Source organism: Capra hircus, chromosome 1 (genome assembly GCF_001704415.2).
Source record: "Capra hircus breed San Clemente chromosome 1, ASM170441v1, whole genome shotgun sequence".
NCBI lineage: Eukaryota > Metazoa > Chordata > Mammalia > Artiodactyla > Bovidae > Capra > Capra hircus.
The window spans coordinates 141,272,525-141,284,980 of NC_030808.1; the positions used below are offsets into that span (position 1 = coordinate 141,272,525).

Here is a 12,456-nt window from a genome sequence, read left to right on the forward strand (position 1 = left end):
GCAACTTGAAACCACAATAGACCAGCAGACAGCCTTGCCCTGTCCTGACTTTAATGAGAACTCCCTACTTTTCCTATCAAGTATGATCCTCACTGGCTAAAGTCAAGGTGTTAACAGGGCTGGGTGCCTTCCGGAGGGTCTAGAGGGAGAATCTCTTTCTTTGCCTAGTCCAGCAGCAACAAAGGAAATTAGTCAAGTAAAGCAAATTAATTTCGGGTTGGCCAAAAAATTCATTTGGGTGTCTACCTTTTTTCATTTATGTGATTACATTTATTCTTTGGATAAGTTTTTTTAATAGACCAAAAGGAAGCAGAGGACATGGGTGAGGTGGGAAGGGGGTATTGTCTCAGGAAGGACTCCCTCAGGAAGAGGGAGAAAGGAAAGTTGAAAGTGACTTCCAGCGTGCTTAGAACTTGGAGGGGCTCCCTTCTGTGGCTTTTGATAGCCCACCTCCTTTTAGGCTAAATAATTTCAGCCTTGATTTAAAACAAAAAAAGAGGTTATAGAATCTTTTAGGGAGAGTTGTAAATAATTTTAAAATGTAGGGTTTTTTTAAATTTATTTTTAATTGGAGGATAATTGCTTACAATGTCGTGTTGATTTCTGCCATACAACAAGAATCATCTGTAAATACACACATGTCCCCTCCCTCTTGAACCTCCCTCCCATTCCCTCACCCCCATCCTGCCCTCTAGGTCGTCACAGAGTATGGAGGTGAGCTCCATGTGTTATATAGCAGCTTTCCATTAGCTATCTATTTTACATATGGTAATGCATATGTTTAAATGCTGCTCTCAGTTCCTCCCACCCAGACTCTGTCCGCAAGCCTGTCCTCTGTACTTTTTGTACTCCACGCATTTACCTTCCTAGGGCATGTTTTGCCCTCTTCCATCAGAAGTAACCCTTTAGTGGTCCGGAGAGGCTGGCGGGAGCCCAGAGTCGGGGTTGGTCCCTAGCCTGGTGCTGCCCAGACCACAGAGGATGACCATGCACCCATTGGGTCTGGGTCCCTGCCGGGGTGCCGTGGTGAAGTCAGGGTGTCCTGGCTGCCACGGCCCCTCACCCTCGTGTGAACTGTGCCTTCCTTCCTCGCAGGAGGTCAGCACCCGCATCTCCAGCCACATCCCCTTGATCATCCAGTTCTTCGTGCTCCGGACATATGGGGAGCAGCTCAAGAAGAGCATGCTGCAGCTGCTGCAGGACAAGGACCAGTACGACTGGCTGCTGAAGGAGCGCACCGACACCAGAGACAAGAGGAAGTTCCTGAAGGAGCGGCTGGAGCGGCTGTCCCGCGCTCGGCAGCGGCTCGCCAAGTTCCCGGGCTGAACCCGCCCCCCGTCCAGCCCCGGGTCTCCAGGGAGCAGACCACCACCGACAGCTCCCCTGACGGCCGCAAGCCCTTAGCTGCCCGCTTCGCAGATGCTTCAGTGGTCAGCCTGCAGCCGGAGTCTCTGCTGTCTCTCAGTGGATAAGCACACTGGCTTCAAACAGCAGGTGATTTCGCTCCATGCTTCGCGCCCACCCTGCCCCATCCCTGAACTCTCTCCACCCCTCTGTCAGTAATCCCCACATAGCGCTGTAGAAGGGTCATTCCAATGACTGTAATAGCCTTTCACACCCCATGTGTTCGGAACATGAGTGCCACATTTGTGAATGCACACAGAAACCTATTTCTTCGATTTGTAATACACTTCTTTCTACCAGACATTTCTCTGACACTTTCTTTTTTAATGTTTATTTATTTTATTGTTATGTTGCTCGCACTGGGTCTTCATTGCTGCACTTGGGGTTCCTCTGATTGTGGCGAGTGAGGGCTGCTCTGCAGCTGTGCTGTGCGGGCTTCTTACGGCTGTGGCTTCTCAACTGTGGTGGCTTCTCTTGTGCACGGGCTCCAGGGCACGTGGGCTCAGTAGTTGCGGTGCATGGGCTTCATTGCTCCTAGGCATATGGGATCTTCCCAGATCAGGGATCAAACCTGTGTCTACTGCATTGGCAGGTGGATTCTTATCCACTGTGCCATCAGGAAGCCCTCTCTGACACCTTTATTTGGGAGATGTTTGAAAATGACAGCAGGTGGGAATCTGTGGAGCAATCAGTGGACACTAAGGCTGCCCTCTGTACTGGGTCAGGTCAGAAGGAATGGTTGAGCAAAAGAATGTGGTGGGTTATTTATAAGAGGCTAGAAGGGAAATGGGGAATAAAGTTAAAAAAAATGGGACAGAAGGTGAAGCAATCAGCATTTTTGTTTATAATGTATGCTGACCAAGCATCCAGGCTGCTTAATTGCTGGCCACCTAGTGTGGAGCTGAAAGGTAAAAGCCTAAGTCGAGAGAGGTCACTGCCCACCCAGGAGGATTTTACAGCAGATGCTGTTCTGGTCTGGGAGGTGAGAAGGCAGAATATTAACCACGTGTTATCCTGAAGGAGCAGTACGGGTCCTGACTGGCCTCCTTGGACTAGGCAGCCATGGGGACATGCAGACACCCAGCCAGAAAGGGAATGGCTGCCTCATGAGTTGTCCATTCACTCCCAGGCGAAGCTGGACAACAGCTTGTTGGAAGAGGTAGACTAGCTGCACTGTCCCTTCCCATCCAGCCCCTGCCCCACCCCACCCCTGGCCCCTTCTGACATTCAGGATTCCACAATCCTCAAAGCGTGGGACAATATAAGAATTTCTGTACGAGATTATCGTATGGGCTCTGAAATCACTGCAGGTGATGACTGCAGTCATGAAGTTAAAGGATGGTTGCTCCTTGGAGGAAAAGCTATGACCAACCTAGACAGCATTTTAAAAAGCAGAGACATTACTTTGCTGACAAAGGTCCGTATAGTCAAAGCTATGGTTTTTCCAGTAGTCACATATGGATGTGAGAGCTGGACCACAGAGAAGGCAGAGAGTCAAAGAACTGATACTTTTGAGCTGTGGTGTTGGGGAAGGCTCTTGAAGAGTCCCTTGGACAGCAAGGAGATCAAACCAGTCAATCCTAAAGGATATCAGTCCTGAATATTCATTGGAAGGGCTGATGCTGAAGCTGAAGCTCCAATACTTTGGCCACCTGATTGGAAGAGCTAACTCATTAGAAAAGACCCTGATGCTGGGAAAGATTGAAGGGAGGAGGAGAAGGGGACAACAGAGGATGAGGTGGTTGGATGGCATCACTGACTCAATGGACATGAGTTTGAGCAGGCTCCAAGAGATGGTGGGGGACAGGGAGGCCTGGCGTGCTGCACTCCATGACACGACTGAGCAACTGAACAAATGTACGTGACGGGATGCTCTGAGACTTGGAGCTGCTGCCCCCTCGTGGCTGGCTGAGTAACTGCTCCAGTATCAGGCGTCCCCTAGAATCTGCCTCGACTAGAAACAGAGGTGTCACTGTTGCCAAGGATTCTTCTTTGCTGTTGTTATAGTTTTCCTAGAGATTCCTAGATAGGTGGGGGAAGAAAGCCGATAATATTTCAGAGAACAGGAATTTCCTTGGGGGACAAGCCCACTGAGGACTCACAAGATGCTCACTTTCCTTTCGTCAGAAAGAGCAGGTGTCCAGGAATCCCTCAGATCTGTCCTGACTGGCCATCGATAGGGCAGAAGTACACTGTCTCCCCTCCTATCTGTTGAGGAGTCAAGCAGAGGCAGGTCTGGAGTCCACTCTGTGTGAGTCCATCACTCAGAGGGCAGTGGGGCTCAGGCAGGGGGCTTAACTGCCCCCCATCCTCCAACCCCCATCTCCCCACCCCAGTCCCCCATCTCCTCTGTGAAGGGCAACACCAGGATCAGAGCCTGCCACTCCAGATTCTGCTGCCGGCTCCACAGCGCCAGCTTGAAGGTCCATCAACCTGGGCAGACTAAACTAGAAGAACAATCAGGCATACTCAGGGACCCTCTCTCCAGGCAAGTCTGGGGCTCAGCTGACCCCAGAGTATGGGGCTGAGTTTGAAGCAGAGGTAGGAGAGGAGCTAGATAAAACTGAAGTGACAGAACTAGGAAGCCTCGATTTTCCAGAATACTGCTGGCGCTTAATAAATGCTGTGGGAGGGAGTGGGCATAGGAGATCAGGCACAAGTCCAAATGACTTGCTGGTTGCTTGACTATCTTCTAAGATGCTACGGAGCAGCTACTTTTCTTAGTTTCCTTCTTAGAGCAAAGACAAAAGCAGCCAGGCAGGAAAGTCCCCACAGTCAGCTACTGTGTGGGAGGAAAGGAATCCAATCCAACTGGTAAACCAGGAAGCCCTAAAAGCAGCTAATGGGGCACTAACATTGGCTTTCCAAGGTTCAGTGGGTCCAAGTGATCAGTGGCTTTTCAGGGGATTATGAGTTCAGGTTCTTTAATCACAGCAAAACGATGGCTCAAACACCAATATTTATGGGGTTAATTCATTTAAAATGAAATGGCTGGTACATTATGGGCTTTCGCAGATGTCCTAGTGGTAAAGAATCTGCCTGCAATGGAGTAGATGTGGGTTTGATATCTGGACGGGGAAGATACCCCAGAGAAGGAAATGACAGCCCACTCCAGTATTCTTCCCTGGAGAATCCCGTGGACAGAGGAGCCTGGTGGGTTGCAGTCCATGGGGTTGCAGAGCCAGAGAAAGCAGGCACAGCTGGTACATTAGTGACTTTTTAAAACAAAGAATTGATGCTTTTGAACTGTGGTATTGGAGAAGACTCTTCAAAGTCCCATGGAAAGCAAGGAGATCAAACCAGTCAATCCTAAAGGAAATCAGTCCTGAATATTCATTGGAAGGACTGATCCTGAAGCTGAAGCTCCAATACTCTGGCCATCTGATGTGAAGAACTGACTCATTGAAAAAGACCCTGGTGCTGGGAAAGATTGAAGGCAGGAGAAGGGGATGACAGAGGATGAGATGGTTGGATGGCATCACCGACTCAATGGACATGGGTTGAGCAAGCTCCGGGAGATGGTGATGGACAGGGAAGCCTGGCGTGCTGCAGTTCATGGGGTTGCAAAGAGTTGGACATGACTGAGCGACCAAACTGAACTGAACTACTTCGGAAGTAGCATAAATTGCACATTTTTCTTAAAACACTGGGCACACTGGGAGAAGAGCTCTGGCCTGTACCACATCATACCTCACCCTCTCCATGTCCAGAACAGAAAAGGACTGTAGTTGTGGGCTAGGACTCCAACCGGGACTATACGTGTGTGTGTGTGGCTCTTCACAAACCAGGTCCAGGGTGAAGCCTTGGTCAGAAGGATAAATTCTCTGAATTTCGAGCCAGATCAGGGCAACCCCAGGAGAACCAGGGAAGTGCTGAGAACAGACCAGGTACCTGAATTTAAGGCAGGACTGTGCCCCCTCCCCCATAACAGCGCAGTGAGAATCGAATCAAAGTTAATTCATTCTCCTGGAAATTCACCTACTTCCCCAGCTGCAAGAATCCACAAAATGATCAACACAGATTCCACACCTTTAGTACTTGTGTGCCCACTTTAGTATTTTGGGTTAATTTATATTAAGCAAATTAATGTATGTCTCTTGTAAAGGTTTAAATAGAGAAATATCTATTTCCCTAGTTTCAGCATTCGGGCTGGATCTTTCTTTGTTGTTTGTTTATATTTATTCATTTGGCTATGCTAGGTTTTAGATGCCGCATGCAGGAGCTTTGATCTTCATTGTGACATGCGGGATCCATGCCACCCTGGGATTAAACCCAGTCCTCCTGCATTGGGAATGTAGAGTCTTAGCTACTGGACCACCAGGAAAGTCCCCTGGCTGGATCTTTTAAGTGAAATCAGCTTCATTCAAAATTAAAGCCACTCAGGGAAGGACTCCAAAATGAGAAATACAACTGAAAAAGATGTCAGCTACCCTGCCACGTGGACACTTTTAGGACACAGTCCCATCTTCATTATTCACAGGCTCCTTACCGGTAGATCCACCTACTCATTAAAGTTGATTTGTTACCCGAAATGAACACTAGGAGCACTTTTGTGGACACCGGCAGAGGAGCAAAAATATTGAGCTGCTGACTGAGTTTGAAAATGGCTACCCTGCCTTCCTGTTTCAGCTCAGACTGTAAGCAAGTATCCTTTTCAGTTTATTTAGCGCCATGTTGTTTGGCATTTTTGTATTTTCGGATAGTGATGTCAATGTTGAAATGGCCCCAAGCAGCATGGAAAGTGCTGTCTAATCTCCTAAGTGCAGGAAGGCTGGCTGTACCGTCCAGACAAAACATGTGTGCTACAGAAGCGTCCTTTAGGAATCAGTTATGGGGTTGCTGGCCGTGAGTTCAATGTTAATGAATTGACAGTATCTACCAATAAGGTATCTTTAAGCAAACATACAGTAAACAAAGTTCTATGACGACCAGGTGACAAAGACTGCTGGCCGGCAGGCACCTGCCCCTACTTGGCCCCTTTTGCTATTGTTGTTCAATAGCTAAGTCATGTCTGACTCTTTGTGACCCCACGGACTGCAGCACACCAGGCCTCCCCGTCCTTCACCATCTCCCGGAGTGATCCGACTCATGTCCGTTGAGTTGGTGATGCCATCCAACCATCTCATCTCGTCCTCTGTCATCCCCTTCTCCTCCTGCCCTCCCCTTCTCCTCCTGCCTTCAATCCTTCCCAGCATCAGGGTCTTTTCCAACACGTCAGCTCTTAGCATCAGGTGGCGAAAGTATTGGAGTTGTAGCATAAAAGATTTTAAAGATGGCCCACATCAAAAACAAAACAAAAAATCTTTAAAAAATATTATCTAACAAAATATGTGTTTTCTTTACTTTTTTATTACAACTTTCACCGTAATTTTAACACAAACTGACATAACGCAGACAGTTCTCTCCAATCATCTGTTACACATTGGGACCTGCCAGATTTGGGCTATTTGAAGAACATGAATGGATCTCTTCCAGGGAGGAAAACATTTACCCTCTCTCTCTCTCCTACCTGTGGTCACAATTCCGGGGGCTGAGACACGTGTTAAGGAAGCAGCTCTGCTGCCGTGAGCTCACAGGAATTTTAGGGGAGGAGATACTACACTCAAGTTTGAGAAGACAGAATCTGAGGACTCTGGGGTCACTGGGCAGAGTTCTAGAAGGGAGTTGGGTCTCAGGGTCCATATCTGGGAGAAATGGGAGGTACAGGTGATGCTCCTTAAGGAGCTTGGTTACCTCCTATAGCAGCAGTCCCCAGCCCCTAGAATCAGTACTGGTCCAGGCTACACAGCAGGAGGTGAGCGCCGATGGGAAACTTCATTGGCCGCTTCCCATCACTCCATCTGAACCATCCCAGCTCATGAGAAAATTGTCTTCTATGAAACTGGACCCTGGTGCCAAAAAGTTGGGGACTGCTGCCTTCCCTGGTGGCTTAGATGGTAAAGAATCTGCCAGGAATGCAGGAGACCTGGATTCAGTCCCTGGGTTGGGAAGATCCTCTGGAGAAGGGAATGGCTACCCACCCCAATATTCTTGCCTGGAGAATCCCATGGACAGAGGAGCTTGGCAGGCTACAGTCCATGGGGTCACAAAGAGTTGGACATGACTGAACAATTAACACTTTCACACTTTCACTTTGCTGTCCTACAGGACAAGCTGTGGAGGCCAGCAGGGCAGCCAGAAGACCACATCTGCCCCACCACACCTGACCTCACTCCCTGCCAACCCACCATGCAGCGGCTGCCCTGACATCAAGGCCCAGTGCAGAAATGCAGACTGGTTCTGCTTGCCACATGTTTGGAAAAAAAAAAAAAAATGCATAATTTATTTGTACAGTTTTTCACAATTGAATTTTACAGTTTAAAAAAGATACAAAACAGAAAACAAACTGGTCACATAAATTAAAAGAAGGACTAAAGAAGGAATGCTTGCTCACCATGACGACGCTTTTAAAAATCTGACTCGGGAGCAGGCAGGTCAGGATGGGCCCTGGGGATGCTGCCGCCCGAGCATCCTGCTGGGATGCTCGTCCTGACTTCCACTCCAAGGCCAAGTCCTAGTGCAGAATCACTCAAGTCGTTCTGCGGAACCAGTGTGTCGGAGAGGAGGCAGGACCTCACAGCACCCGTGTTTATGCTTCACACTGGGTCACTGAAGCCGGACTCTCCCCTGCAGAGGAACTGGAGGAGTGGTTGGAAGGGGCCGGGGGGAGGCCCACGCACACCCTTCTCTCCTTTCTCACAAGCCCAGACGCTGTGCTTCCGGACGACATTTACAGAACGTTAAACTGGGAGCAATCACTTTGTGAAACAGCTCAAGTCGGCCACTGCTCACACAAGCAAAGGCAGCAGTAATTTAAAGCTAAGAGTAGGACTACGGCCCGGTTTCGTGGGCACTGACTGAGGTAGTAACAGGTAGACGCTTTACAGGAAACAGTGTTTCTTTAATTAGTATCCCTGATTTCCCTGGGTGAGCTCGATTTCCAGGTGAATGATTAGCAGGCTTTAAGAGGGTCAGCAGGCACCCCACTCGGGGTGAGGACCTCAGTGGGGGCCCAGGGCATTGCACCATCTTCAAGGGAGGCCAGGGAGAGACTGGAGAGTAAGGCGGGTCTCCCTGGGTGGGGGGCCCCCAGCAATGCTGGGGGTGATCAGATATGTTCCCAGGGCTCTGTCTACACACCCCTCGAAAGAAAAAGGTTTGGGTCCCCTTTCAAGTGGCTATCAAGTCATCACCCGTGAAGAGCTGGTCCCTTTATCTCCAGCCAGCACTCTGGGCTGCTAAGAAGGCACTCAAGAATGTTCATCAAATTCCCTCGTGGGGAGACAGGCCCTGGGGCTATCCCAAGTGGCCTCACCGGCAGTGGCCCCAGAGGCTGGCCCCTGCAGATTCTGCCAGGTTTTCCCTCTTCCTTTCTCAAGCCGTCCAGCAGCTGAGAAGTCGCCAGCCCCCTGTGCATCCAAGAGGGGTCCGTGCAGTGGGGCTCAGAGGGGAGGTCCCCGCAGGGCAGACCCTGTCCCCTTACTCTGCACTGGCTCTGCCGTCCACATCCAGCCAGCCTCCCTGGTCAGACGAGGTTGGTCTGGAAGGTTGGGCCCAGGGGTAGGGGAGCCACGGGGTCTGCACAGAACTGTGGAAAGGGCCAAGACATACAGGATCATGATCGAACAAAAGGACCTGGAATCACTTCAAAAAATACGTAATGCATGGGGATTCGAAATCAGCCCCTTCTTTTTCTCGTGGAACGTTGTCAAGGACCCAGGCCGTACAGATTAGCTGTTTGCCTGTTCAAAAAGGAAAAAGAAACGATGTTACTTTCTTAAGACAAACAAAGGTAGAAAATTATTTTTCCCCTACACTGACAGGGAGGGCTTCCCTGGTGGCTCAGTGGTAAAGAGTCCACTTGCCAACACAGGAGACGCAGGTTCTATCCTTGGTCCAGGAAGATACCATGTGCTTTGGGGCAATTAAGCCCATGTACCACAGCTTCTGAGCCTGGGAGCTAGAGCCTGTGCCCCAGAGCCTGTGCTCCACAACAAGAGTGCACGCTACGTTGCTTCAGTCATGCCGGATTCTTTGTGACTTCATGGACCGAAGCCCACCAGGCTCCTTTGTCCATGGGATTCTCCAGGCAAGAATACTGCAGTGGGTTGCTGTGCCCTCCTCCTTCCCAACCCAGGGATCGAACTCAAGTCTCTTATGTCTCCCTGCACTGGCGGGCAGGTTCGTTACCACTGGGAACCCCCCCTATAAGAGAAGCCACTGCAATGAGAAGCTCTCTTGTGCGCACACCACGAGAGAGTAACCCCTGCTCAACACAATGAGAGAATGTCTGTGCAGCAATGAAGACCCAGCACAGCCAAGAATTAAATAAGTAGGTTATTTTAAAAAATAAGACAAAGGGATATTTTTTTCCTACAGCATGAAGGTTGGGTTAGACTGACAATGGAGGAGAATAGTTTGTGCAAAGGCCCAGGGACAGGAGGGGCCAGGATGTGGGGGGGTCCAATGACTCAGCACCGCTGGGACACAGGCATCTCTGGGCCAACCAAGCATGACCTTAGCCACTGGAAGTCATCCACGGTCTGTGTAGTCCTGCTTTCTACCCCACCTCTTCTGTTGTCATCCAGCTGCACCCCCTCCACTTCCCGCTGCTGAGCCACCAGCATTGCCTAGACACACGGTACCTGTTCGCTCTCTCATCCTGGAGGGACAGTCACCCCATGGCCTGCCTCACCTTCCCCCCCAGTCCCCCCAGGACCCCCTCCCAGCTTCCCTGCATCATGCAGGTCCTCAGTGGGACAGTGGGGGTCATGAATTTCCAGAACTCAGCCCTTTGCGGGGTGGGGACTGGCTGGGCTCCAAGTCACTTGAAAGTGTTAGGTCTTAGGTTTTGGCTCAGGAGAGATGCAGGCCATGCCTCACCAGGCACTGCCCTTGGCTAGTGCCCTAGCACCTGGGCACCTTCGGAGACTTGAGGGAGACAGGCCTTTCACCTAGAACCTAGCCCTGGAAGGAGCCAAAATCTGTGAGCACTGCCCAGTCCCAAGGCCCCTGTGATGGACAGACATCCGGTCCTCACCCAGGATCTGGACAGAACCCAAGACTGGGCCCCGCTGAATATCATGCACCAGGCCAGAAGCCAGAGGCAGCAGGGGCGCCAGGAACCCCTGGGATCTTTCCCTTCTCATGCCCTCTCCTTGTACCAGAGACCCCAGCTGCTCCCCTGGGTGCCTATGACAGCCCAGAGAAGGATAGGCCTGAATCATGCCTGGCAGCCTCACTCTGCTTTCTGCCCATCCCCAGAAGTTTGACGCAATGACATCTGAGTAGGTGAATGGAGCTATTAGAGCCAGAAGCAAGCCCATCACAGGTAACCCTGGACCCTGCAAAGCTGGGCCCCAGAAGTTTTCATCCAAACGCGTACGGGGAGGGGTGCCACCTGTCACAGGACCACACCTCCTAGACCTCTGGGCTCTGACACAGTGAAGTGGGGAGCCGATCAGGATGGAAAGGTTACCCTCATTTGTCGATAGATCCAGTCTGTGAACACTGTCACGTTCCCGTACACTCCCGGTCGGTACGCCTTGGCACAGCCCGACCCCCAGCTCGTGTCTCCGATCAGCCACCAGACACTGCTCTTCAGTGTGACCAGAGGACCTCCACTGTCACCCTGGGGAACACAGCAGGTTACAGAACAGAAGTCAGTCCACAAGCCACACAGGCCAGAGGGCAAGAAGGTGGGATGAGGGCTCAGCGGGGTGATGGGAGAGTCTCCGGGTCTCCTCCAACCCCGGGTCCCAGGTAGGGGAGGGATGCACTTCATGGGCCCAGTGGGAGCCGGGCAAGGCCCAGCTGGTCATCACCTGGCAGGAGTCGATGGTGCCCCGCAGGTAGCCTGCACAGATCATGGCGGGCGTGATGAGGTTGTCGTACATGTACTTGCTGTTGCACTTCCGGGGCTCAATGAGGTGCACCTCGGCCGTGTTCAGGTCATCCGAGGTCTTCCCTGCAACGAAGACGGCATAGCTCTCACAGGAAGCCTGTCCTCATACGTGGACATATGGCCATGCCACTCCTCCCAAGCCGGCTCCTGGGGAACCCAGGTACCTTTCAGCTGCTGAGGCGTGTGTTTAAAGCAGCTCTAGATTGTGTTTTGGGGAGGACTAGCTGCCTCTGGGCTGTGGACCAAGCTCCAGCTGTGTCCTAGCGTCATCTACTCAGCGCCCAGCCACGTGGTCGGCTCCCAAAGCCGGGATCCAGCGTGAGGAACTCCGCCCTTGGCGAAGGTCATGAGGAAGGAGGCTCGGCATTACGCAAAGGCAGATCGAGCCTCAGGAGACCTCCTGTTCCCGAGCATCTACCCCCAAAACCAGAGTCTGTTTTATGCTCTCAGCTACACCTCTGACTTTACGGGGAGCTCTCCCCCATCACCATTTCTCTCGGAGAAGGAGTTAACTTGCAGCTCCAGTTAATAAAGATTCCTGGGCGTGACAAGAGTGTTTTTACTTACAAACTCCTCTGAAGGTTTTCTAGCCTGCCTGACCAGGTTTGTCCGGCCACATGTGATTGTTAACAGCCTCCCAACCGTGAGAGGCACGAGATGCTTTAAACTTTCTTATATACAGACTCTTTTCAAAAGTTAGAAAATTATTAGTATAGTATAGTGGGTTGATTAGGAATTATATTGGTGAAGGGTTTTTCATTTATTGTGCCAATAATTACTGCTAATTCCCTGCCCTGGGTGTGACAAGGGTGTCTCAGGTCAAACCTCTCTGCTGGTAAACTAGCTTGTGTGACAAGATTATCCATACTCCTGCCACTATTCACATGATTGTTTACTACCTCTCAACCATAAACAGCACAGAGAGTTCAGGAGTATTTTGAAAGTCTTAATTAGCATAGGGCTTTTCTCATTATTGAGTCAATGATTGCTGCCAAGCCTCCATATCCTTAGGCAACTGGGAATATATTAATCAATGTATTTGGCATATAGAAAAGTAAATAGAGTAGTTTTGATGTTAGCAATACTAGACTTTTTGAGTTAATGAATTT

At 50.5% G+C, this 12,456-nt stretch overlaps 2 protein-coding genes across 4 annotated transcripts in view; one reads left to right on the top strand and one right to left on the bottom strand.

Annotated features, from left to right (window-relative positions):
• MX1 (MX dynamin like GTPase 1) overlaps nucleotides 1-1,705 on the top strand; it is a 35,061-nt gene extending 33,356 nt beyond the window's left edge. For both annotated transcript variants that reach the window (XM_018051653.1, XM_018051649.1), the window contains exon 15: nucleotides 1,096-1,705. In XM_018051653.1, the coding sequence (XP_017907142.1) occupies nucleotides 1,096-1,326 (231 nt within the window). In that variant the 3' untranslated portion in view covers nucleotides 1,327-1,705. The remainder of the gene's footprint in view (nucleotides 1-1,095) is intronic.
• The window catches only part of TMPRSS2 (transmembrane protease, serine 2), a 49,915-nt gene continuing 44,194 nt past the window's right edge, over nucleotides 6,736-12,456 (bottom strand). For both annotated transcript variants that reach the window (XM_005675629.3, XM_013966670.2), the window contains 3 exons: nucleotides 11,268-11,410; nucleotides 10,922-11,074; nucleotides 6,736-9,185 (listed from right to left, as the gene is read on the bottom strand). In XM_005675629.3, coding sequence (XP_005675686.1) covers nucleotides 9,174-9,185; nucleotides 10,922-11,074; nucleotides 11,268-11,410 — 308 coding nt within the window. In that variant the 3' untranslated portion in view covers nucleotides 6,736-9,173. The remainder of the gene's footprint in view (nucleotides 9,186-10,921; nucleotides 11,075-11,267; nucleotides 11,411-12,456) is intronic.